At 43.7% G+C, this 27,538-nt stretch overlaps 1 protein-coding gene across 7 annotated transcripts; it reads left to right on the forward strand.

Annotated features, from left to right (window-relative positions):
* Positions 1-27,538, forward strand: TOP3B (DNA topoisomerase III beta). 7 transcript variants are annotated; one of them, XM_037878595.2, is made up of 20 exons: positions 92-219; positions 1,292-1,418; positions 1,597-1,760; positions 2,595-2,726; positions 3,795-3,901; positions 13,638-13,712; positions 14,646-14,842; positions 15,331-15,487; positions 16,663-16,776; positions 18,224-18,314; positions 18,665-18,819; positions 19,076-19,181; positions 19,719-19,865; positions 20,599-20,772; positions 21,624-21,752; positions 22,233-22,382; positions 23,541-23,641; positions 24,238-24,439; positions 26,182-26,245; positions 27,016-27,175. In XM_037878595.2, exons 3-20 carry the CDS (start codon positions 1,691-1,693, stop codon positions 27,029-27,031), a joined length of 2,187 nt encoding a protein of 728 aa, XP_037734523.1. In that variant the 5' UTR covers positions 92-219; positions 1,292-1,418; positions 1,597-1,690; the 3' UTR covers positions 27,032-27,175. The 7 variants fall into 7 exon arrangements, with proteins under 7 accessions (XP_037734520.1, XP_037734523.1, XP_037734525.1 ...); XM_037878597.2 differs by having other exon boundaries at positions 93-219; positions 26,182-26,252; positions 27,016-27,152; XM_037878593.2 differs by lacking the exon at positions 26,182-26,245 and having other exon boundaries at positions 94-219; positions 27,016-27,538.

Genomic DNA, 27,538 nt, shown 5'->3' on the forward strand with positions numbered 1-27,538 from the left:
AGGCCAGGGGGCGGGACCAATGGGGGGAGAGCATCTCCCTGAGGGCAGGCGGCGGAGCCAATGGGCGGAGAGCATCTCCGTGAAGGCGGGGCGGCGCGCGCTCTCTCTCTCTCTCTCTCCGTCTCGGAGCGGGGGGTGTCAGTGCCCCGCGGCTTCCGGCGCCGTGTGACCCGGCGGTGGATGCGGTGTCCATGGCGGCGTACGGCGGCTGTGGGGCCGGTGAGCGTGCCGCTACGGGGGGCGCCTTTTGGGTCAGGGGCTGGCGGGGCGACCCCGGTACCGCCCCGGCGGGACTCGGCCCGTCGAGCGCCGCAGCCGGGACCGGGGCACAGGGACCCTTCGCCTTGTCAGGGTGTCTCCGCGGGAGCTGCCGGGCGCTGCTGGGCCGAGCAGGTTGGGAGCGTACCCCGGGCGGGAGGCTGCCCCCTAGGGGCGGGCCGCGGCAGGGCCCCGCTCCTGCGGTGAGATCGGGCCGGGCCCAGCGCTCCCTGTGCGGCATCCCGGCGGCGGGATCGGGCCCTTGGGGCCCCGGTGACCGCGGCCGTGAGTGCTGGTGTCACCACGGCGGTGCGATAGCCGCCTCCGCTGCCCTCCGGGGACTGCGAGCCTCCCAGTCGCTTTACGATTAAGTGAAATCGGTTTCCTCTGGAATTAGCGTCGTGAAAATCCCGGCGTGGCTCAGGAGTTTCGGACGAGAGCCGGGGGGGTCGGACTGTGGCTTAGATCAGGGGTTCTCAACTTTTTTCTTTCTGAGCCCCCCCCCCTCCCCCCCAACATGCTGTACAAACTCCACAGCCCACCTGTGCTACTGGCTTTCTGCATAGAAAAGTCAGGGCCTGCATTTGGGAGGAACAAGCAGTGCAATTGCCTGGGGCCCGATGCCACCGGGGGCCTGCACTAAGCAAAGTTGTTCAGGCCTTGGCTTCTATCCTGGGTGGCAGGGGTCAGGACCCTGGGCTTCAGCCCCATGTACTGGGGCTTCAGCTTTTTGCACCGGGCCCCAGTGAACCTAACACTGGCCCTGCTTGCTGGACCCCCCAAAACCTGTTTGAGGCTTCCTGAAGGGGCCCTGGACCCCTGGTTGAGACCCACTGGTTTAGATAACATGGGAGAGGAGGATGGGGAATGAGAGAACTACTTAGTTTGTTTTGGACTTGAAAAAACAGTGTTTAAGAAAGCTAGTTCCCACTATGGATCATCCATCCTGGAGAGCTGTATTTGATGGGTGAAAAAAAAAAATCACAGAATTTTAAAGTAGGCTTCTGAAAATGGAAACTTCTATTTTCTCCAGTCATTTAAAAACGTCTGTAGCCCCCAAAGGAGTTCCTGGTTGGAAAACTATGGCAGCTTTCGTCCTGGAGTGAATTCTTAGTCAAGCTATAAACCTCTGCATGTTAATAGAAATGCTGATACCACTGGTAAGTAACCAGAGGAGTACCCAAGGACAATCCTGGAGTAAAGGAATAGCTATTTGAAAATAATTAGGAACAGGAAAATGTGTATTGTTGGCACATTTCTGTATAGCATTTTTTCCACAAATGATTTCATTTAATTTAGAACTGTTGTGTTTTAGTTTGTTTGTTTGTTTGTTTTTAGATTGAGGGATAACACAGTGAGAACAAACTATAGTTTATGCTAGGCTAAAATCCCATGATTAAGGCCTGAAGCCCTTTGAATTCCTCAACTGAAAATGAAGACCGTGTTTATGATTGCAGAGAAGCCTTCTCTGGCTCAGTCTATAGCCAAGATCCTCTCAAGAGGTAAGACGGAAAATGTGCTAATCTCTTCATCCTTTTTTGTTTCTCTTTCTGACAAACAGTATATTTGTATTGTAGGGACTAAATCCATTAGAACATATAAGCGTATGGCTTTGCTTGGAAGTGAAGCAGTTTACTAATCGCTGCACGTTACAAAGACTACTAGACTTCAGGGAAGTTGGGAGCTAAAAAAAACCCTGGACAGCCAACTTGGATGCTGTTGGGCAGCTGTCACCTCCCAATGTTAATCTTGGCTGCCAGCTGCAGACAGCTGATCATGAGGAAGCAGCATGGCACTCAGAATTTAAAAGGTTGTTATAGAGCTTTTCTGCATCATTCCATTTGCTCGTAACCTCAGACAACCATAAAATTGAAAAATAAAGTAGCAGCCTCTGTTACAGGAGTCTGCTTTTGTTATTTAATGTAGTAGTTTTACTGTACATTGAGGCGTACTGTTGTTGAGAGATGCCAAATAAATAGCGGATCCTTTGCTCTGAGGTTTTTCTGCCTTAAAGGTATGAGCTGGTACAGTACAGATCATATATAGAGAAGAGTGTGTTCATTATACTTATCTTGATCCCCAGGACAAGTTGAGCTTTCAGAAGGAATTTTTGAAAGAGGAGAGGAAGGAAGTTTGGGGTATGTTAAATAGAAGGGTGTTAATAAAGGCCCAAAGGGTGGGAGTTGGCAGGAGAGAAACTTGTTTAGAGAGTGGAAAAGGGTTTCAGGGAAATCTGAGTTGAGATACAGAGGGAAGAGTGAATTTCATGATGCAAGAAACAAGATTACTTTCAGTATTTTAGTGCCTGTTAATAATTATTATTTTTATTGTAACAGGAAACATGACCTCCCATAAAGGGCTGAATGGAGCATGCTCTGTACATGAGTACACTGGATCATTCATAGGGCAGAGTGTCCACTTCAAAATGACATCTGTGTGTGGTCATGTGATGACTCTGGATTTCATAGGTAGTGTCTATCTGTTGTCTGTTTGAATTTGAGCAGTTTTTGCACCAGTGTTGTTGTTGTTTTTTAAATAGTTGCACAGTTAACTCTGACAGTAAAATCAGAGTAAGTGCTACAGTGAAAATTGGATAAGAGAAAGGAGAGTGAAAGGAAGGATAGCTTTCGGGTTAAGACATGGGACTAGAGTCGGAAGCTCTAGGTTTCATGCGTGACACTGCAACAGACTGTGTGTGATCTAGGGCAAGTCACTTACCTTCTCTGTGCCTCCATTATTTTAATCTGTAAATGAGGAGATGAGAGGCTAAATTTGCTCAAGTTTGTAAAACACACTGAGATTCTTGAATGGAAGGTACTTTATAAATGTAAAATATTATTAAAAGGGCACTGTCTAATGTGTTATGGAATATTCAAGGCATTGTGTAGTGGCTTAAGTACATGACTGGAAACTAGGAACTCCTTGGTTTCTAATGTTCTCTCTGTCACTGACTCACTCTGTGACATTGGGATTGTCATTTGACAACTTTTTTCATCTGTAAAATGAAGATAATACTTAACTACCTCACAGGTGTTATGAGGATTAAATAGTTTGCACAGTGCTTTGAAGATGTACAGCACCATGTTAGTGCTAGAAATTACAATCAACAATGACTATGAGATATGGAAGATGAAACAAGCTAATGGGACCCAACTGACTGTATATGCATAGACAATTTCATTGTTTCTCCTAAAGGACTGTTAAATGCTCAAAGTGAGTAAATTGCGGAAATGGAGAAAAATAGCCTTTTTTCTCCTCCCTCTAATCTTTCAGTTATAGCAATGTGTTACAAAACAAATTTCCCTTAGAAATGTGTTATTAGTTGATGTCCCCTTTAAAATATTACTGATCTTAATATAAATCAAAGTTAGAGGTCATTATGGTACCTGGTGGAGGAGTATGAAGGTCTGAACTTCCCTAAAGAATGCCATTTCTGAAGACAGCATGCTATGATACACTTTGAAGCCATGTGTTTGTACAATAAATGTTTCATTTAAGGTATTTAGAACACCCGATACTACTCTTTCCCATTTCAGGAAAATATAACAATTGGGACAAAGTGGATCCAGCAGAACTTTTTAGCAAAGCCCCTACAGAAAAGAAAGAAGCTAACCCCAAATTGACTATGGTGAAATTTTTACAGGTACTCTTTATGAGATGTATTTTAAAGCTGGTTTTTTGTGGGGGGTGGAATTAAATGGTTAGTGTTCTCTCTGAGTACAAGCATGACTAAATGTGTGCATCTAGGAACAAAGAACATAGGCCTTACATCCACGATGTGAGGAGTCTATCCTGGGAAACAGTGAATCTGAAAGATTTGGGGATCGCCGTGCATAATCAGCTCAACACGAGCTCCCATGTGATGCTGTGGCCTCAAGGGCAAATGCAATCCTTGCATACATAACCTCTCTATTCCTGCTTGAGATTCCCTTGTTATCTTGCTGCTTTATTTAGCCCTAGTGCAATTGCTGCTGGAATACTGTATCCAGTTGTGGTGTCCACAGTTAAAGAAGGATGTTGATAAATGGTAGAGGGTTCAGAGGAGAGCCACAAGCCTGATTAAGGGATTAGAAAACATGTCTTGTAGTGCTAGATTCAGGGAGCTCAATCTATTTAGTTTATCAATGAGAACGTTAAGGGGTGACTTGATTAGAGTCTATAAGTACCTATATGGGGAACAAATATTTAATAATGGGCTCTTCAGTCTACCAGATAAAGGTATAACATGATCCATTGGCTGGAAGTTGAACCTAGATAAATTCAGACTGGAAATAAGGTGTACATTTTTTTAACAGTGAGGGTAATTAATCATAGGAACAATTTACCAAAGGTCATGATGGATTCTCCATTGTGACAATTTTTAAATCAAGATTGGAAGTTTTTATAAAAGATATATACTGTAAGAAATAGTTTTGGGAAGTTTTATGGCCTGTGTTATACAGGAGGTCAGACTAGATCAGTGGTTTTCAAACTGCAGATCGCGACCCAGTAATGAGTCACAGAATGTAAGGCACTGGGTTATGGCGGCTCTGGTCAGCACTGCCGACCAGGCCATTAAAAGTCCTTTCGGTGATGCTGCCCGGCTAAGGCAGGCTAGTCCCTACCTGTTCTGACACTGCACTGTGCCCCAGAAGCAGCCAGCAACAGGTCTGGCTCCTAGGCAGCGGAGCCACAGGTCTCTGTGCGCTACCCCTGCCCCGAGCACTGGCTCCGCACTCCCATTAGCTGGGAGCTGCGGGGGCAGTGTCTGGGGGCGAGAGCTGTGCTGAGCCACTTGTGCACCTCTGCCTAGGAACCAGACCTGCGTAGCGAGGTCCGCAGTGCCAGGACAGTCAGGAAGCCTGCCTTAGCACCGCTGCTGCGCTGCTGATCAGGAGCCACCCAAGGTAAGCCAGCACCCCAATCCCACACTCCTGCCCCCCAACCCAGAACACCCTCCTGCACCCCAAACCCATAATCCACAGCCCAGAGCCCTGACCCGCTCCTGCACCCCAACCACCTGCCCCAACTCCATTGGGTCGCAGGTATCAACAATTCTCTTCAGCTAGAAAAAAAGTTTGAAAACCTCTGGACTAGATGGCCGCAGTGGTCCCTTCTTGCCCTGTAGTCTATGAATCCAAGGCCACTGCTGCTAATTCCCATACACTTTTATTCCAGAGACTACCAGTCCCATCTTTCATGTTCCTCCTCATCCTCATTTCTAGAGGGCCATTTGCATAGTTTTCATCCTTTGGCAATGAAAGATGTTTTTCCCACCGCTAATTATCTTAAAGTTCGGGGGGTTGAGGCTTGAACTGTAAATGTTTTGACTCAGGGTGCTCTTTTTTCTTTATTTTTGTTTTCTCCCCTTATTTATTAAACTGATTGAAATAGAAATGTGCGAATCCTTACACCCTAGAGTTATCGCTAAAGTCACAGTTTGTCCTCCGTGTCAGCAAAGATTTAATAGCAGAGAGCTTATATGAGGTCTCGTATTACTAAATTTTTTTTCCAAATCTTCTACAGAAGATTTACTAATGCGAAGAATAAAAAATTAAAACAGCATTTTGTGATGCATTACCCTTGTTTTTCTGCTGTTCGCTGCCAGTTAATTAACAAAATTCCATATCTTTGTCTCCTGGCCATTAGTGTGAACTAGTGAGGTTCTACAATGCTTCATTTTAACAGTGGGAACTGAATTTGTCTACCCCCAACCATTTCCTTCTCCTTTTGGATTTTAGAAGGGTACCATGTCCTTTACAACACTGTAACATGTTCTTCAACTCTGTCCCCAGAATGGCAGGTGGTTTCTCAAAGTCTGAAATATGTTACTACTTGAATTGTAGCCATCTGTAACACTTTGGAGATCACTCAGACCAATAATGGTCTCTTTCACCCCCTGCGTTGTAAATTTGGATGTCTTAATGCTATGCTGTTATGGTTCAGCACTCTGACACCAGTAGCCAGCCCACAAGCATAATCCCACCCTGGCTTCCCCCAGCCTAATTACTTTGTGCAGGGTGACCTCAACAATCCCTTCTGATCCTGAGAACCCCCAAATGTCTTCTCGAGTTCTTCACTACCTGACACTTGGACTTTTCCCTGCTGGTTTATCACCCAGAAGGTGTGAAACCTGCTCCCAATTCTCAGTTCACTTTGGCACATATCCTCCGCACAATCTGCTTGTGGTAGAAATAAACAAAAAAATTATTTAATAGAAAAATCATAGATTCAGAAATGAAATAATAAGGAAAAGCAAATGCATATAAGTTACACAGAAAATAAACAATCTCTGGCTTTACACTTCTGTACAGTATTGGTTAAATTCCCTTTTCCTAATCCAAGTTACCTGTTTCCTCTGAACAGTTTCGCAGCATGCCCTCTGTCCTAGAGGGGATCCATTGCTTCATAGACAGCACCTCGCTTAGATGTTTCCCTTCAGTTCCTGGATAGCCTTCACTTCAAATGCTTTGTAGTCTTTTTTCCTTTTTCTCAGACGATGGTAATTCATGGTTATACAGGGGATGTGCGGGGGGTGTCTCAGACTGGGGGTTTCTTTTCAGTTTCAAGTTGTTTCAGGGTTTTCCCATTAACTTTAATGGTCTACTGTTGTCTCTTCCTGGCTGGACAATGCTAGGTGCTTGGAGCCTGCCCTGGGAGGTTCCCTCCCTGTGTGATTGCCTTACCACACTGGTAGGAGGTGGTGCTGTAGTGCACTGTAGTTACAATTACAACTTTCTCCACAAGTTATGTATACAGGTTATGAATGTATACATAGATCTCCTGGTGACCATCAAGTCTAGAACATTACAAGCTTTCATAAAAGACCTTACTTGACATATTTTTATTCACAATAACATTGTGTACAACCAGTTGATTCAGTTGCTTATTCTTTGGGATTCAGACTCCCTGTCTTCCTCTTGGGGTGTCTAGACCCTGACTGTCACACCATCTTCGCCACGTCCCATATCTTGGGAGTCGTGCCTTTCAGTGTGCTAGAATACCATCTGGGAAGAGAGAGAGGAGTGTGCTCCCAACTCTGGGGCTATGGCTACACTGTAGGGCTTACAACAGCACAGCTGATGCAGATACATCGCAGTATATGCAGATACATCGCTAGTGCAGATGCTCTAAGCCAGGGGCCTCAAACACGCGGAGCTATTTCCTGCGGCCTGCCGTAGGCACCGACTCCCCCTCTGCTCCTCACTACCCCGCCCAAGCACGCCACGTCCCCACTCCTCCGCCTACCTCCCAGCGCTTCCCGCCGCCAAACAGCTGTTTGGCGGTGCTTAGGACTTTCCAGGGGGGAGGAGCGGGGACATGGCATGCTCAGGGGAGGAGGCGGAGAAGAGATGGGGCTGGGGATTTGGGGAAGGGGTTGGAATAGGGGCAGAGTTGGGGCAGGGACTTTGGGGAAGGGGTTGAAATGGGGGCGGGGAAGAGGTGGGGCGGGGCCTCATGGAAGGGGTGGAATAGGGGCGGGGCCTGAGGCAGAGGTGGGGGCTTTTGTAACTTTGTATGAAAAGGTGTCAGTGACGCGGCACTCGGGCCAATGTACTAGTCCGCATGGGGCCCTCGTGGTGATTTGAGTTTGAGATCCCTGTTCTAAGCCAATGGGAGAAAGCTCTCCGGTGAACTTAATTATTCCAGCCACTGCAAGCAGCAGTAGCTTTGTTGGCAGAAGAAGCTCTGCCACTGACAGCACTGTCCACACTGGTGCTTAGATTGGTGTAACTTAGGTCCCTAAGGGGGGTGGCTTATTCATGCCCTTAAGCAACATAACTTATACTGACATAAGCTGTAGCGTAGCCATAGCCAGGGTATGTCTACACTACAAAATTAGGTCGAATTTATAGAAGTCGAATTTTTAGAAAGCGATTTTATACAGTCGGTTGTGTGTCCCCCCACTTAAAACCATTAAGATCATTAAGTCAGCGGAGTGCGTCCACAGTACCGAGGCTAGCATTGACTTCCGGAGCATTGCACTGTGGGTAGTTATCCCACAGTTCCTGCAGTCTCCGCCGCCCATTGGAATTCTGGGTTGAGATCCCAATGCCTGATGGGGCAAAAAACATTGTCGCTGGTGGTTCTGGGTATATGTCGTCAGGCCCCCATTCCCTCCCTCCCTCCATGAAAGCAACGGCAGACAATCATTTTGCGCCTTTTTTCATGGGTTACCCATGCAGATGCCATACCACGACAAGCATGGAGCCTGCCCAGCTCACCATCGCCATACGTCTCGTGGGTGCTGGCAGACGTGGGACTGCATTGCTACAAAGCAGCAGCTCATTGCCTTGTGGCAGCAGACAGTGCAGTATGACTGGTAGCCGTCCTCATCGTCTCCTGGGTGCTCTGGACGGCCTTGGTCAGGTTGGTCGGGGCGCCTGGGCAGACGTGGGTGCTCCTGGCGGACCTCAGTGAAGTCTGTAGGGGGCGCCTGCACATAAATGGGAGTGACTCAGGTCATTCTCTTCTTTAAGTTTTGTCTAATGGAGATTCAGTCCTGCCTGGAATATTGGCAGAGGGATAGCTCTCCCAGCCAGCAGCACCGTCTGCTGCCAGCCTACCCTTCCCTCCCTCCCTCCCTCTGTGAAAGCAACGGGCGACAATCGTTTCACGCCCTTTTCCGTGCGGGCGTCATATTGCTGTCAGCATCGTCATCTACCGGCCGCTTCCACTGCCACTCTGCTCTCCTGCTCACGCCATACCACGGCAAGCATGGAGCCCGCTCAGATCACCGCAGCACTTGTGACAGCTCTAAACACCACGTGCATTATCATGCAGTATAGGCAGAACCAGAACCTGCAAAAGCAGGCGAGGAGGCGACTGCAGCATGGTGAGGAGAGTGATGAGGACATGGACACAGACTTCTCTCAAAGTACAGGCCCCGGCAATTTGGCCATCCTGGTGCAATGGGGCAGGCTCATGCCATGAAACGCCGCTTCTGGGCCCGGGAAACAAGCACAGAGTGGTGGGACCACATAGTGTTGCAGGTCTGGGACAATTCCCAATGGCTGCGAAACTTTTGTATGCGTAAGGGAACTTTCATGGAACTTTGTGCCTTGCTTTCCCCTGCCCTGAAGCGCAAGAATACCAAGATGAGAGCAGCCCTCACATTTCACAAGCAAGTGGTGATAGCCCTCTGGAAGCTTGCAACGACAGACAGCTACCAGTCAGTCAGGAATCAATTTGGAGTGGGCAACTCTACTGTGGGGGCTGCTGTGATGCAAGTAACCAACGCGATCACTAAGCTGCTGCTATCAAGGGTAGTGGCTCTGGGAAATGTGCAGGTCATAGTGGATGGCTTTGCTGCAATGGGATTCCCTAACTGTGGTGGGGCTATAGACGGAACGCATATCCCTATCTTGGGACTGGACCACCAAGGGAGCCAGTACATAAACCGAAAGGGGTACTTTTCAATGGTGCTGCAAGCACTGGTGGATCACAAGGGACGTTTCACCAACATCAACGTGGGATGGCCAGGAAAGGTACATGACGCTCGTATCTTTCGGAACTCTGATCTGTGGGAACGGCTGCAGCAAGGGACTTACTTTCCAGACCAGAAAATAACCGTTGGGGATGTTGAAATGCCTATAGTTATCCTTGGGGACCCTGCCTACCCCTTAATGCCATGGCTCATGAAGCCGTACACAGGCACCCTGGACAGTAGTCAGGAGCTGTTCAACTATAGGCTGAGCAAGTGCAGAATGGTGGTAGAATGTGCATTTGGATGTTTAAACGCACCCTGGCGCAGTTTACTGACTTGGTTAGACCTCAGTGAAACCAATATTCCCATTGTTATTACTGCTTGCTGTGCACTCCACAATATATGTGAGATACTTTCCTGTAAGCTAAGCACCCCCTCTTCCCCCGATTCGATCACTGCTTTGCAGAGGCAATAAAGTCATTGTTGTTTCAAATTCACGCATTCTTTATTAATTCGTCACACAAATGGGGGATAACTGCCAAGGTAGCCTGGGAGGGGTGGGGGAGGAGGGAAGCACCGGGTGGGGTGGGGGAGGAGGGGAGGACGGAAGGACAAGGCCACGCTGCACTTCAAAACTAATTGAATGTCCGCTTTCTGTTGCTTGGGCAGTCCTGTGGGGTGGAGTGGCTGGAGGCCTCCCCACTGCATTCTTGGGCGTCTGGGCGAGGAGGCTTTGGAACTTGGGGAGGAGGATGGTTGGTTACACAGGGGCTGCAGCGGCGGTCTGTGCTCCTGCTGCCTTTCCTGCACCTCAACCATATGCCGGAGAATATCAGTTTGATCGTCCAGTAGCCTCAACATTGCATCCTGCCGCCTCCTTCTCTTACTCATCCCTCCTATCCTCTCACTCGTCCCCCTTGTCCTCGCGTTCATTTTGTGCTTTCCTGGACTCTGACGTTGTCTCCCTCAATGCATTGTGCTGGGCTCTTCCAGCGTGGGAGGCCTGCATGAGCTCAGAGAACATTTCATCATGAGTGCGTTTTTTTTTTTTTTTTTTTTTTTTCGGCTTTTAATCTTTGATAGCCTCTGGGACGGAGATGATAGGGGGAGTGTTGAAACATTTGCAGCTGTGGGAGGGAAAAAAGGGAGATTAGTCTTTTAAAAAGAGACTCTTTAGAGAACAATGGGTAGACTTTTTCATGGTGAACCAAACTGTTAACATTACATAGCACGTGTGGTTTCTTTACAAGGTCGCATTTTGCCTCTTATATCGGGAGCCTGCTGGTTTGGTGTGAGAGATCACACACACAGGGCCGGCAGGCAACAGAATTCAGCTTGCAGACAGACATGGTAAGCCACAGTCTTTTGGCTTCTTTAACCTTCCTAACGTGTGGGAATGGTTTCAAACAGCAGCACACTCATTTCACATACCAAGCACCTGTTGGATTGGCCCTTTAAAATGGGTTGGCCATTAAAAAGGAGGGGCTGCGGTTTTTCGGGTTAACATGCAGCACAAACCCAACTAACCCCCCCCCCCCCCCCCCGACACACACACACACACATACACAATTCTCTGGGATGATGGCTTCACCCCTCCCCCACCACGTGGGTAACAACGGGGATGATTTCTGTTCAGCCACAGGCAAACAGCCCAGCAGGAACGGCCACCTCTGAATATCCCCTTAATAAAATTCCCTTATTTCAGCCAGGTGACTGTGAATGATATCACTCTCCTGAGCATAACACAGAGAGATAAAGAATGGATGTTGCTTGAATGCCAGCAAACACCGGGACCATACATTGCCGTGCTTTGTTACGCAGTGATTCCAGACTACATGCTGCTGGCCTGCCGTGGTAAAATGTCCTACCATGGAGGACGGAATAAGGCTGCCCTCCCCAGAAACCTTTTGCAAAGGTTTTGGGAGTACATCCAGGAGAGCTTCATTGAGATGTCTCTGGAGGATTTCCGCTCCATCCCCACACACGTTAACAGACTTTTCCAGTAGCTGTACTGGCCGCGAATGCATCCCAAGTCTTCAGGGCAAATTAATCATTAAACACGCTTGCTTTTAAACAGTGTATTATATTTACAAAGGTACACTCACCAGAGGTCCCTTCTCCACCCTCTAGGTCCAGGAGCCCGCCTTCAGTGGGTTGGGAGGGTACTAGATCCAGGGTGAGAAACAGTTCCTGGCTGTCGGGGAAAACGGTTTCTCCGCTTGCTTGCTGTTCTTCAACCTCTTCCTCTTCCTCTTCCTCTTCCCCGAAATCCGCATCCCTGTTGCCTGAGAGTCCATTGACGGAGTCCACGCACAGGGCTTGGGTAGTTGTAGGGGCACCCCCTAGAATGGCATGCAGCTCATCATAGAAGTGGCATGTCTGGGGCTCTGACCTAGGGCAGCCATTTGCCTCTCTGGTTCTTTAGTAGGCTTGCCTGAGCTGCTTAAGTTTCATGCGGCACTGCTGCAGGTCCCTGTTATAGCCTCTGTCCTTCATGCCCTTGGAGATTTTTTTCAAATATTTTGGCATTTCGTCTTTTGGAACGGAGTTCTGATAGCATGGATTTGTCTCCCCATACAGTGATCAGATCCAGTACCTCCCATTCGGTCCATGCTGGAGCTCTTTTGCGATTCTGGGACTGCATGGTCACCTGTGCTGATCAGCTCACCACGCTGGCCAAACAGGAAGTGAAATTCAAAAGTTTGCGGGGCTTTTCCCGTGTACCTGGCCAGTGCATCTGAGTTCAGAGTGCTGTCCAGAGCGGTCACAATGGAGAACTCTGGGATAGGTCCTGGAGGCCAATACCATCGAATTGCGTCCACACTACCTCAAATTCGACCCAGTGAGGTCGATTTCAGCGCTAATCCACTCGTTGGGGAGGAGTACAGAAACCGGTTTTAAGAGCTCTTAAAGGCGGAAAAAATGGCTTCGTAGTGTGGACCGGTGCAGGGCTAAACCTATCTAACGCTGCTAAATCTAACTTATAGTGTAGACCAGGGCTCAGTTTTCCTCACTACAGGAAGCAGCTCTTTGTTAATCCACCAGGCCTTCTCTTTTATTGTTATAAATGGCTGTTTGGTTAGTGCTAAATCCTTGCCCCACTTAATTCAATTTTGCCATTGCCTTTGGAATTTGACCCTTAATGTGTCACTTTTTACAATAGGCACAACAGGCACACAATTAATTCATTTCACAATTCACTTTATTTGTAGCGCACATAAGCCCTGGAAAGTGAGCTGTTTATTAAAACTAGTTATGTCCTTTATTTATCACTCCTCACAGATGCAGTCTCCAGAAGGCAGCTGTATTGCTGAATGTGCAGTGTGGGGGGTGGTTCCTTTTACAAAATAATACTTTTTGGAAATCCTATAATAACAATTTGCATTTCTGTCCTTCTGAGGATTGAGTGCATTTTCAAATGGTGAATTAAGCTTTATGACTTCCTTGTGAGATAAGATAGTAGTATCCCAGTTTTAAAGATGTGGCAACAGGAAGGTTAAAGGACTAGCCCAAGGTTATACATGCTATCTGTGGCAGAGCCAGGAATAGAATCCAGATGCAATGAAGCTGTTGAGGTGTAGAGTCATTGAGAGATCCCAAATAAATAGTAGTTCTTTGCTCTGAGATTTTTCTAGTTTAAAGGTACAGTACAATCAGACACCAGTGTGTGTTCATTATAACTATATTGATTCACAGAACAAGTTGGGTTTTTTCAGATGGATTTTTTGAAAAAGGGGAGGGAGGAAGGAAGGTGGAGAATATGGTCCCAGGTTTCTTGGCTCCCAGTTCCATGCTTTAGCCACTATACTCCTTCCCCTCTATTGTGGCCCTTCCCCCAAATAAAGTCCCTGTTTCATCACCAGTTTGGAATTTGAATTCACTAGTGTAGAAGATAAATATATTAACATTGAAAGAGTTAGGAGCAGAAGGAAGTTGCTTTTCAATTGTTGGAAAGCTTTAATTTCTTTTATAGGTGGAAGGAAGAGGCTGTGACTACATTGTTTTATGGTTGGATTGTGATAAGGAGGGGGAAAACATCTGTTTTGAGGTAAGATTTTCATTACTATTTTATTATAAAACCATAACATACGTAGGTTTTACTATACATTGTGTTACCAGGCATTTTACTAGTTTGTGGATATGTACTAAAAGCTACACAAATTAGACTAGTAGATTTTTAAGGCATGGAATAACTTGGTGAATAAATCATGGATTTTCAACATCTAGGGCACTAGTTGAAAATCATAAATCAGTCTTGTAGCTTTTGTTTATCTGTGGTGAAGGTCCTTCTACACCTCACAGCTGGAATAGTTGTTTTATTGTCTTTGTAAAAACTTGGCCACCACAGTGCTCTATTAATTGGGAAGATAGAAATTTTTGCTTGTAGAGGCCACCTTAAAGTGCACGAGAGAGTTGGATTTGGTACACAATAGGTATAGAATTAAAATTAACAATTTTTCCACAAAAGGATATAATGTGTCACTTTGTACAGCCTTACTTCTGTATCTATCCTGCAGCTGCAATTAACACTACATTAGTGGATTTTGCTATGTTTTATTTAATAAAATTGTGTTCATCTGCAGCTTTATTTAGCCCTGTCATAATGACTGAATTGTCTTTGAGGCCTTAAAAGGTTGGTTCAGATTGAAGCTAGCAAACTTTTGCAGGGTGATACTGTGAACTCTGCCAAACAAAATCCCATGGGTACTTCTTTTTTGCACTTGTCTAGAAATAGTTCTTCACTTTCACTAGCTGCCAGTGTCTAGTAAATAGGTACTTATGATGTGCTTATTCCTTAACGTGTTTCTAATGTATATATGAGCAATACTGCTCTTGCCAGCGTATTAATGGAAAAGCATGAAATCTCATTGGTGGGAAGAAAGTGGTAAGATATTGGCTATTATTCTGTGTAATCTTTGTTATAGAGATGCACAGACTCTTGCTTTCTATGATTGTTAACACATGCTTCTATTTCCATTAGGTTCTTGATGCTGTTCTTCCTGTTATGAATAAACCTCGTGGCACTGAAAAGACAGTTTACAGAGCAAAGTTCAGTTCCATTACTGACACAGACATCTGCAATGCTATGAACTCCCTGGGAGAACCCAATCGAAATGAGGCTCTGTCAGTGGATGCCCGCCAGGAGCTGGATCTGAGAATTGGCTGCGCATTTACAAGGTAACAGAGGATTGTTCTTGTGCTGATCGTTGTTTACCTGGTTTATACATATAATTTTTTTTTAATTGAAACCGTAACCGTAATTTCTTTTTAATTTTAACTTTTTTGTGAAATTTGTTAATTCCGTTTTTATGAAAGAGAGCCACTGATTGTCCATTGCAGTTCTGATATATATGTTCTATAGCTAAGAAGTCTTCCTGAACCAGGCTCTAAAAATGTTGTATACCCTGACTTCTATCTCATTCTCCCTTCCCAGTCTCTTCAAGAGGTAGCAGGATCCTGTGTGGAAGAAATGATTATTTATTTATTTATTTATTTATTACATTGACTATTGAAGATTTTGGTCACTCTTGAAAAAATATTCTAAGCTCTGTGTGTCGTTACATTGATATGTATCCATGTAAGTTTATGAAAATTTCCCCTTTGAAGGGAATAGAATTTATTAACATGCAAAAAATTTAAACAATTTTGTCAATATTTGCTCTTAGGTTTCAGACTAAATATTTTCAGGGGAAATACGGCAATTTAGACAGCTCACTCATCTCCTTTGGGCCATGTCAGACCCCGACACTTGGATTCTGTGTAGAAAGACATGATAAAATCCAGTCTTTCAAACCTGAAACTTATTGGGTGCTGCAAGCCAAGGTAACTTTTTTATGCCATTCATAGCTGTCTGTTTTGTTTGTATATGTGAAATTTAGTGCACGTTTTATCAGTAAAATTCATTTTTATTTTTGTCTCTATGTATTAACTTATATATCTGTAACAGCTCTCTAGAATTCAGATTGCCTATAATTTACAGTCTAAAGAACTGATGGATTTTTATTCATTTTATATGCATGTGATCACTCTTCATGGAACAGATTCAAAGATGTCAGCTTTAATTTAAAGTGATTATATGCACAGTTTATCAGCCTTCTTGAGTCCTAGCAGTCTAAACTTAGATTCAGCCAGAATGATTACTCAAAATGGGTTTCTTCAGGTAAGTAAGTCCCTGCACTGGTTTTCTAGTTATAGTCAATACATGATTTAATTAGCCTGCTAAACACACAGTGCTGAGCCTGGGAGCTTTGAAGCAAGTGTAACACATGGTATACTAATTGCCAGGTGAGTCCTCTGAATACTTTGGAAGCGCACACCAGTTTCGCTAGCCTTGCTTGTGTGAAGCTCTGAGAACTAACCAAAAAGTTGTGTTTGTGTGTACATTGACTTCTTTAAAAAGTAGTAGCAGGATTATAAAAAGCTAATAATAGACTGCTATATCTTAAATGAAAAGATGAAAGCTAATGTGTCAGTTCTTGTTTCCTTGTTTCCAGTCCTGCATGATATGCTTCTCCTGAATGTCAACATCAAATGTTGATTTCTGTTCTCCGAGAGCCTAAGTTTATTAGCATCCTTACCAGGATGGTGCAGGTTGATACTTATTTTTATTATCAGGATTTTAAACCTGAATTGTATTAGTCATCTTTGTCTAAGATAATTACAAATGGAATAGTTATTTATATTTACAAACTATTTTGATTTATCTGCTGCCTATCCCATGTAATTTTTAAAACACCCACAATCACTAAGGAACTTTAAATCTTTTGTTCAATATTTCAGTTATTTGACTACTCTGCAAGAACGATAAAACTTATTAATCAGACCCTGAAACTCCAGCTAGGCCATCTACAACCCTGGCCCTAAGAATCCACATTTTTCTCAGAAGTCCATGCAAAAGGAGGCTTTAGACTGTGCCTGGAAGTTGTTAATGCTTGAGTGTGTCAGCTGTACTTAAATACAAAACATTTAGATTTTTATTTTTTTTTTTTTCCCTGTAGGTAAACCATGAAAAAGAAAGTTCTCTCACTTTGGAGTGGGATAGAGTCAGGGTATTCGATCGGGAGATTGCTCAAATGTTCCTAAACATAACCAAGATGGCAAGAGAAGCAAAGGTAAGAACAGTAGTAAGTACAAGTAAAGCCATATATCATATGGCTTAAGTAATAAGTTTTATATATATAGATAGCTATATAGTACTTTTAATTCTGAAATAGAAAAGGTATTCAATAAAATGTCATTTTTGTCTTGTTTTAGCTCCATTTAGTGTGCATGCAGAATGAAAGGTAGAAGAGTTATGATTGTGGGTCACGTCATTTTAATGTTACAGGCATGTAGTCTTCTTAGTGGAAGCCCCTGTCCAATGGCACCTAGCACAGTGGGGTCCTCATCCATGGATGGGACACCTAGGCGTTCGATAATACAAATAATAATGTTGACTTTGGGAGTTGGCATCACTCGTGGTGGAAGGCGGCTTCCCTTAGAGAAGAAGTCTGTATTACTAAACCTACTGAGAAATACTGCTTTGTCCTTGCTGAATAGATTTCTTATTTCCCAAGAGCTACTTTGTAAATCAGAATTGAATTACTTATGACAATATTCCTGTAGTGAAACGCTTGGTTGTGTGTAAGGTTAGGGCTTCTGTTTTGGGGGGTTTGTTTTTAGCAATTTTTAAATTTTACATAGTTGTCCAAAAATTAGGGGTTTTCCTGGCTTTCTGTTTGTATATACTGTAAAGAGTAGTCTTTGTAAATCTTTCCTAGTATGCTTTAACAGAGTACTGTTTCAAACGGCACTATGTTAAAGCACCCGGGAACCTTTCATGTGCACCAGCAGAGCCTACACGAACCAATCAATGCATTTAAGAAATCACACCCCAGTAGTTCACATTACTGCGTAGACAAGCCCTTAGATACAAGTAATAATTTCTGGTATTTTTTGGAAAAATACCTGGAGGTTTTTGGTTGGGGTTTTTTGTTTTTTTTTTTGGTTGGGTTTTTTGGTATAGTGGGTTTTTATTGGTAAAACCTAAAACCAGAAGTCATACATACATAGTATGGTACGGTCTGTATAGCCAATTAACTGCCAATTCCATTCTATACAGTACTAGTTATAGTACTAGGTATATTTGGATTTATGTGCTTAAACCCAGCAAGGTTCCAAGAATGTGGATGAAGCCTTTAAAAATGTGGATTATAGTTAGAACTGATACTATACTTGGATTAAGGACTGAATCATCAGCTGATTGAAGGGACATGCAGCTGAGGGAGTGGGAGGTAAAGATGTCAGTAAGATACCTCTCTCCATCCCCTAACCTTGGGGCTAAACTGGCCTCTAGCACAAAGACACCTTAGGGCCAGGTTTTCAACCTTTACTAAAACTTTCCCCAATCAAAGTTCCTTGAAATAAGAAATATTTTGGGACTTGGGGGACACAGAGCATAAAACAAAATAGATAATACAAGCCTGTGTAGTGCTCTTAGACGAATTATGAAACTCATGCTAGTATCACGAATTAAACATGATCAGAACTTACTGGGGAAATGCTGTTCTGTTTTTTAAGGTAGAATCTGTGAGTAAGAAGGAGAAAGCAAAGCAGAGACCACTGGCGCTGAACACAGTAGAAATGTTACGAGTTGCCAGCGCTGCTTTGGGTATGTAGATAATGTGGAGATATAAAAGTTTGTTTTAAAACTGTTCTCAAGAGAAAACGTGTTGGGTTCTGACTTGTCTCATGAAATAAAGGAAGCACATTTCGAACACATTGTTAGCAATGCAGGCAAGTGATTACTAGCTACAATGTAATATAAGATCATTGTGTTATAATTTTAGAGAATTTATCAGCAGTGAAGTGTAGGGTAAAGTAGCAGATTCTGGTCATGAAATGCTTTTGTAGAAAATACACGCACCATAGTAGTGCATTTAAAACCTGTCATGGGGAAATGTTTGTTATGGCAGAGATTAATCTTCTGCATAGCTCTATGATTATTTTTTTTTCTTCCAGGAATGGGTCCACAACATACTATGCAAATAGCAGAACGACTTTATACTCAGGGTTATATTAGCTACCCTCGAACAGAAACAACCCACTATCCAGAAAACTTTGACTTGAAAGAACCTTTGAGACAGCAGGCTAATAACCCTTACTGGGCAGAAACAGTAAGTATATGAAGCAAAATTTGAAATGCTTTACAAGTTCTTTCTTGGCCAGTGTTCTAGGGAAAACGGTATCAAGAAATCCATGCTCTCAAATAGCACAAGCATCTCTTAATGGTCTGTAGACCTCAGTAGTCAGTATACAAATTTGTAACTGTATTTTCTGTGGTTTGTGGATTTGATCTGAAAAGCACATTAGTCTGTAGAGACTAGATGTGTTATCAACTTGTTTCTGCTTTCTCCTTTTCATTTTGTATAGGTAAAGGCATTGCTGTCAGAAGGTGTTAATCGTCCAAGGAAAGGCCATGATGCAGGAGACCATCCTCCAATTACTCCAATGAGAGCTGCAACAGAAGCAGAACTAGGTACACACAACTCTTACTGTAAAAAAACAGAGCCGTTTGCAAGAAGGTTGGGTACCTGAGGTCTTGGAGCTGGTTTGGAAACCCCAACTGGTATTTTCAGAAAAAACGGAGTCACTGACCCTTTTCTGGTATATAAACAAAAGAAAAAAGTAAAGTTAATGACTGCACCGGAACTCCTGAAAAGCTGAAATAGAAGTATGAGGAACAGTAGATTAATTTACAGAAAAATACATTATATTAATGTTGAAAATTGACTTAAACTCATAATGGCAAGCAAGTTCAGAGCTAAAGATGAAATACCATTCTTGTGCCTGTATATTACAGTACGTTTAAGGTCAGTAGGCAGTCAATGTACGCTGTAATACCAAAGCTCGACAGAGTGGATTTAAAAGAGAAAATAGGTGAACTTTTAGATTGTTTTACTTTAAGTGCCAGTTTTTCCTGTAAAGTTTTTATAGCAAACTTTTTTTAAACAAGTATTCTATAGTTCAACATAAGTTGGTTTTATGTGAGTAACAAGGTGTTGTATGTCTTCAGGTGGTGATGGATGGCGATTGTATGAATATATCACTAGACATTTCATTGCCACTCTCTGCGCTGATTGCAAATATCTCCAAACCACCATTTCTTTTATTATTGGCCCTGAACATTTTACCTGTGTAGGAAAGATGGTTATTTCACCAGGTAAGGAAAACATGGGAAAAACTGTTTGGTTAGTTATGACTTTCTTCTCCCTCTACCCCCAAATAAAAATTTGAAGAGAAATTAAAATAAAAGCAAGGGCTTTGAGAGCGGGGGAATTTAAAGCATTTTTTTGCAATATTAAAAAAACCACCACCAACTCTTGCTCTCATCCCCACACTTGGATTTCCCAGTGTGACCCATTTTAGGATTTCTGTTCCAGTTGTGCCCACAACATGCTAAGAAGCGCTGCCCCTGCATGCAGGAGGAGACTTGATCTGTTTCAGATTGTATGCTCTTCAGTCTTTTATTTATATTTGCTAAGGCAAACTCATTGTTGGTACTAAAAGGAAATAATTTAAGGCTTTGTGCTAATTTTGCCTAATCACACTTGGTATTTTAAAAAACCCTTCCTGCTCCTTTGAAGTTCGATCTCATGTCATTCTACTTCTAGCCAAGGAGGGCTGACTTTTGGGGCCTGCCAACAGCATTCCAGAATCAGCACAGAGGGGTTGATGTTGGGTGGTGGAAGCAACTCCTTCTAGAGGTTCATTGTGTTATTTCCTTAATGATTCCGGCCTCGTCTTAGTCTGGTATCCAGGATCTTCTGTGTGGCAGTGCAAACTGCCATTAAGTCAGCTTCTCAGCCTTGACTTGTGTAGTACAGCTCCAGTTAGAATTAGAAAGAATTAGGAAGTTGTGGAACGGTTCAGTTTCCATTTATTTTTATTTACAGGGTTCACTGAGATTATGCCCTGGCAAAGCATCCCGTTAGAGGAGAGCCTCCCCAACTGTGAGAAGGGAGATGTTTTCCCAGTCAGTGAAGTAAAACTGCTGGAGAAACAAACCAATCCTCCTGATTACTTGACTGAAGCAGAACTCATTACTCTGATGGAGAAACATGGCATTGGTAGGAACGTGTCTCCTTTACATGATGTTGTAATACTCCTCCCAGAGGGCAAGGAATTGCTCTTCTGAAGTTTCTCGGTCAGAAATGGCCTATTAGTGTTCCTGTAAATATGTTCAATGATGGCTTATGTTTCGTCTCAAATCACACAGTCCTTGGCATCTTTTAGGTGGCCTTCAAGAATTTGTCCGCACGTTTCTCCCTCCTTCTCTCCTATCCTCCTCTCATTTCATGTCTACTACTCTTATGCCCAAAGAGCACCAAACAATATTCCTTGCATAACCCCATCAGTGTTACTCCTCAATTAACCAGAGATTATATGTGCTCGCTCCATCCAGGGACTGACTTCCTGCCTTTACAGCATGCTTTGTACATGTTGGCTCTGGTATCTTAATGTAGCATGTACATTTCAGCATTTTAATATTTATTTTTTTATCTAAACTGTTTCCTAAGTACAGTGAACTGCACACTGCTGAAAAGGCCTAGTTATCCCCCTTATTCTAGTGGAGTTTCATTCAGTGTGTGTGTGTATGCCGACAACATAGAATGAGAGCTGTTGCCATAATAGCAGTCTCCCTGGAAGCAGCAGAAGAGTTAAAAGCAAAGTACGTGTTGCAGATTTCATGTAACTGAAAAGTCATTCCTGCAGATTTGAAAAGAACATATGAATTTTTAAGCAAAAAGGGAAGAAGCAGCTGAGAAATGGACAATGATGTGGAAAAGTGGGGAGAACTGGATGTTAGCCTTTGCCTAAGGCATGAGAAGAGAGTTCGTGTCTGACTTACAAACCAGGAAGGGGGAAGAGAGAATAGAATATTGAATGTAAAGTTGTAATTTGTGTTTGTGTGTGACAGGAACTGATGCAAGTATCCCAGTTCACATTAACAATATCTGCCAGCGGAACTATGTCACAGTGGAGAGTGGTCGCAGATTAAAACCTACAAACCTTGGCATTGTTCTGGTTCATGGTTACTACAAAATAGGTCAGTTGCTGCTGTTTTATTTTCTGTCATTTTCTTCTCATTTAACTATGTTCCTGGCCAACTCTGGACACCGCAGGATTTTAAGGATCATTCACTACCCCGCACTGCAGAGCTCATTCTTGTTGCAGAAATATAGGATTTAGGCTGTGCGCAATTTGTCCCCCCATCACATGTTGAGCTGCAGTGATGTCTGGAGACAGCCTCTTTTTCACCCTCCTGGGGAAGAGGAAAAGCACAGTGACTGCATCTCTAGGGACAGGAGGGTTTATAGAGAAGAAATCAGGTAGCAGACCTTAAAAAGCTACTGCAAACCCCTAGCATTATCACTAAAAATTTGTCTTTTTTTCAGTTTGCTTTCTTTGCTCATTTGAAAGCTCTTTGTGGATGGTCAGTTTCACTGCCCCCCCTCCCACCGTGTTGTCTGCCAGTCTCCTTTCTTGTTTAATAGCCGCTTCCCCATTGTCTTTCTGACTTTGTTAGATGCCGAGCTGGTGCTTCCTACAATCCGCAGTGCAGTAGAGAAGCAACTCAACTTGATAGCTCAAGGGAAAGCAAACTATCAGCAGGTTCTGGAGCACACCCTTGATATCTTCAAAAGGAAGTTTCACTACTTTGTTGATTCTATTGCAGGTAAGGCTCCTTCACACCTGAAGTTCTCCAACTCTGGCTAATTGTTGGTAAGGAGTTGAGAGAATCCATAATTCTTCACGAGACCTTTCAAGGGGCTAGGTACACTGAGAACTTGAATGAACAGCAGTTGACAGGGCAGTCATTCTGGAGTGCCTCTGAGTGTCAGGGTGCAGTGTCACCAAGTCCAAATGAACCCCTTCCAGGGTATTAAAGAGTCCAATAAACAAACAGTCTGTCTGCCCTTGCCTAAGGTCTTCAGCCCCATCTGTGGGCCCTTTAAATTCAGCCCTTTATTCAGGCTCCCAAATAAGCTCCAGACCTTTCTTGGGATATATGCCACTTTACCTGTGGCTGGTTGGGACTCCAGGACCACCCACTGCTCTGGGTTCCAATCCAAGGACCCTATAAACAACAGCCATGTACTTGTCAATTCTGTTAGTTGCTGCTTCTTTCCGGGGCCCTTTAGCTTCACCTTTTATCTCAGGATTAAGGTTCTAAGTCCCCTTTCTCCCTGCAAACGCAGCTTTGCAAAATACATCCAGAAAATGAACTGTGGCTATTCCTTACATTCCTTTGGCTGGAGAGGAGTAACCTGCCTTGCCCCTCTGGCCCTACTCCTAGCCAGGAACTGAACTGTTAAGGTCAGACAGCTCCTTTTTATCTGGGCCAGCAGGGTCCTGATTGGCTGTTACTAGCCTTCAAGCCTCCAAGGTCTCTGTGGTTTCCAAAATAGCCTCTTTGGAGAAGTCTCTGTAGACAAACTTGCTTCTTGGGGTGGGGTATAGTAGGACAGCGGGGCCCCCAGCTGGGAGCTGCTAAGACTGAATGCACCCCATCACAACAACACACACAAAGTCGCACTTGAAATCTGTAACCTGGATGCATGGTGGTGGGTATTAAGAAGCAGAACAGTAAAACTGGCTGAAATATATTGTGTCTTATGCCTACTTATTACAGCTCTTTTAGAAAACTTTTTTAGTACATATATTTGTTTTGCAAACAGAGTGCACAGATATAGCATGTTTGTCACTAAATATTTTGTCTGCTTCTGGCCCAGCAGACTCCTTTCTCAGACTTTTTGTGCAGAGAGATGGGTGACTTTCACCATGGAAAAGGTAGCAGTAGGGTTCCAACACCTATGCAATTTCTTTTCTGCAGGTATGGATGAATTGATGGAAGTGTCTTTTTCACCGTTAGCTGCCACAGGCAAACCTCTTTCTCGCTGTGGCAAATGCCATCGTTTTATGAAGTACATCCAGGTAAGGTAACCTAGAGATTGTGTTTGTACTTCAAAAGTTACTTGCTGAAGATAAATGGTTAAAAATATCTTTTGCCTTAATACATTTGGGTTCATCTGTATCTTGTCTCAGATGCCTCCCTGTAAAACGTAAAAGAGCTTCTCAAAAGGCCCAAAGGGGGTTCTCCCCATGGAGCAGGCTAGGTGGCAATAACAGTTGCGTTACTGGAGGTTTTGACCTTACAAAGTGGATCAGAGCTGTAGCTTATTTGCAGGTTTCAGAGTAGCAGCCTCGTTCGTCTGTATTCGCAAAAGGAAAAGGAGGACTAGTGGTACCTTAGAGACTAACCAATTTATTTGAGCATAAGCTTTCGTGAGCTACAGCTCACTTCATGGGGTGCGGGAAATGTGGCGTACAGAAGACTCCCTCCCCGGTGCCGCTCTCAGGGGCCCAAGTCCTTATGATCAAGGCACAGCCTGTGGACGGTGTGAGGCCAGTAGCGGCCCCCGGAGCTGTAGCTCACCAAAGCTAATGCTCAAATAAATTGGTTAGTCTCTAAGGTGCCACTAGTACTCCTTTTCTTGTAGCTTAATTGGAGATTCTTATTCTATTTCCAGGCCAAGCCAAGCCGTCTGCACTGTTCTCATTGTGATGAAACATACAGCCTTCCCCAGAATGGCACCATCAAACTCTACAAAGAGCTGCGTTGCCCCCTGGATGACTTTGAGCTGGTGCTGTGGTCTTCCGGATCCAGAGGAAAGAGCTACCCACTATGTCCATACTGTTACAACCATCCACCCTTCAGGGACATGAAAAAAGGTAGAGCTTCCATTGAGATATGGAATGATCAACCACATTGTAACAATTTTAAAATCAATTATTTGTTTGGTCTTTTGTGGGGCATTTTTAATAGATTCCCAGTCAGTGGTACGAACGTTAAAATTCTGTTCAGCTAAATAACTTCAAAACCAAATCGTAAGTGTCTAAACTGTTGCCTCCCAAAGGCTCCATATCAAATATGCAGAGTTTAGAACTGAAAAAGTGCTTTTTCTAACCAAGTTCCTAAAAACAAGCTGGGGCCTTCTCTCTGCCCCTTCATCACCACTAACAAAGGTTCTGCAATTGGATCTTAGCTCAGTTAATGAGGAATAGTAGAAACCAGTTTGTTCTTCCACAACTTTATTGGCTCTTCTGTGCTAAAAGGAATTTTTCAAAATTGTTCATCAGTGAGGTAAATGGCTATGACTTAAAGATACACAGGAACAGATCTGTTGAGTGGGAAGGTGCTATTTTTTTCAGTCACGTTTCTGGCTGTTCCTGAATTTAAGAATCTAACAGGATTTCTTTGATAAATCCCTGTAGACAGGGATTGATTTTAACATCTGAACTAATCTTGAAACTTGCTCTGAATTTCCTTTAGGCTGAGAGAAGGTACTTGCTAGAGCTGGTAAAGCTGAGTTAAAGGCAGGGAAAATCGGGGATTAACTAATTTTAAAATTCTTTTTATTCACTAGCTTTTTAAAATTTGTTCATTATTAGCTCAACTCTAATGTTAAAAAAAAGTTATTTTTGACCATTTTACTTTGAAAAATTTCACCAAGTTCGTCTGCGTTGGCAAAATATTTGTCAAAGTTCCCCAAAATGAATAATTTATTTGAAAAATATCATATTTAGCAGTCTCATATTTGTCCAGTTATATTAAAAACAGAGCATTTTTCTAACACCCGTAATGTGGAGTGGGATGTTTTTTAATATGAAAACTCCTTTACTGTCGTTTGCAGGAATGTATTATTTTTCAGTTTATAAAGTGGGCACTCTGAGAATTGGATGGACAACTACAGCTGCTTTTATAAATCAAAATAAATTAGAAAGCAGCCTCTCTGCACATGCAGGGTATCCTTCATAACACTCAATATGTGCAGTGCATCTTATTGAGCATTCCGATTAGGGTAACTTTCAAACTAATAGGCTAAGTTTCATTGATCTCATTGTGGCAGATGTGGAGCTGCTGTGTAATAATTTTATGAATTCTGTGTGTGACCTGATCAGTGAGATAATCACTGTGTAGTTATATTGGGTTACTGGGCCGTCCCATAGGAATGTATTGGTCTAGCTTAATAGGAGACTATTGTAAAAGCAGGCAAGAAGGAAACAAAATGGCTGTAGATAAAAGATCCTCTGGAGAGGAAGGGAGTTGTCAATGAGCTGTCCCTGGAGAACACAGACTGACAGTTCTGGAGGATTGTTTGAAACAACTGGGGCCTTCCCTGGCTTCAAGGGAATGGTGAATTTAAGGGAAAGACAGGCGTGTTTAGATTTGGTCGGCATCTTAAGATCTTTTTCTTTGAAATGCTTTGGTTCTAAATAAACCATGCTTTTCTTTGAGAGGACCCTCTGGGCACTAGATGCCATTATTTATAGCTCCTGGAGGAAAGGGATCTGCAGGTACTGAATCTGAGTCAGTCTTGCAGAGGTAATCATGGTTGGTACACAAGAGACTGCAGCCCAGGGACAGGTCTGAGAGGGCGGGAATCGTGTGATTTTTTTTTTTTTTACCACAGGCAAAGTGGTGGCTCAAAGCCTGATACCTGAAAGAGGAGTGCACTCCAGGAGAGACAAGAAGGGGTGAGAGGTGTGTTTAGCCTGGGTACTGAGATGAGACTGACTTCTAGCTAAAACACCAGTTTTTTATTATCACAATTCTTGTTCGTATTAAGGTAGCACTTAGAGGCCTCAGCTGTGGATCAGGGCTCCATTGTGCTACGGTAATACAACACACACACAATAAAAGGTGGTTCCCTGCTCCAAACCGCTTACAGTCTCCATATGAGACAACAAGTGGACATCATAAATCTGTTTTCAGTGGGACATGGAGAAATTTAGAATGAAAATACACTATTACTCTTCATTGTACAGTGATACCGAGAACTCTTCAGAGCAATCACGGCGGCAGTGCAAAGCAAGAGCTTTGCATGTCCTACTTCAGCTCCACCTTAGCTATGATTCACTGATACTGTAAGCTCCACTCTTGACTTCCATGGAGGAGTTCCACAGCAAACATCAGAATAGTAATGGGTTGATCGGAATGGGGTCTTACCTATTTAAGTCTTGGACCCAATTTTATATCATTGGGCGATTATTTTTTTATTAAGCTGCGGGGGGAAGAGTGTCTTACTCCAGAACTAGTGAATTCTCCTTGTTTCCACAGCTAGACTTCTGGGCTGAGAAGACTGAGTTAAGCCTGAGACTCCATTCTTAACCCACTGTATTGTGCGTAGGGCTGTCAGGGTATATAGAGTACATTTAGCTCTGTTTAAATCCTACATCACATTTCCTGCAAAATGCAAAAATAGAACACAAAGTTTCTGATGATGTGGTTTTACTCTCTTCCCTAGGGATGGGCTGCAATGAGTGTACTCACCCAACATGCCAGCACTCACTTAGCATGCTTGGAATCGGGCAGTGTGTGGAATGCGAGAACGGGGTTCTGGTGCTAGACCCAACGTCAGGTCCCAAGTGGAAGATGGCCTGCAACAAATGCAATGTGATTGTGCATTTCTTTGAGAATGCCCACAAGGTGCGAGTGTCACCAGAGACCTGCGAGTCGTGTGATGCGGCCCTTGTGGATGTGGATTTTAATAAAGCTAAGTCTCCCCTCCCTGGTGACGAGACACAGCATTCAGGCTGTGTCTTCTGTGACCCTGTGTTCCAGGACCTGGTGGAGCTTAAGCACGCAGCCACGAGGCACCCTATGCACCGTGGAGGACAGGGGAAAAGGCAGGGTCGAGGAAGAGGAAAGGGCAGGAGACCTGGAGGGAGACCCAACCCAAAGAGACCCAAGGACAAAATGGCAGCTCTGGCTGCATACTTTGTATAATGCTCACACAACATCTATTAAAAATTAAACCTTGTATAAAA

Source organism: Chelonia mydas, chromosome 15 (assembly GCF_015237465.2).
Source record: "Chelonia mydas isolate rCheMyd1 chromosome 15, rCheMyd1.pri.v2, whole genome shotgun sequence".
In the NCBI taxonomy this organism is placed as follows: Eukaryota; Metazoa; Chordata; order Testudines; family Cheloniidae; genus Chelonia; species Chelonia mydas.

Coding starts and splice junctions, on each gene's coding strand:
- TOP3B (XM_037878592.2), top strand. CDS start 1,691: ATGAAGACCGTGTTTATGATTGCAGAGAAGCCTTCTCTGGCTCAGTCT. Junction 3,902..13,637: donor CTATGGTGAAATTTTTACAG/GTACTCTTTATG, acceptor TTTCTTTTATAG/GTGGAAGGAAGAGGCTGTGA. Junction 18,820..19,075: donor ACCCTTACTGGGCAGAAACA/GTAAGTATATGA, acceptor CATTTTGTATAG/GTAAAGGCATTGCTGTCAGA.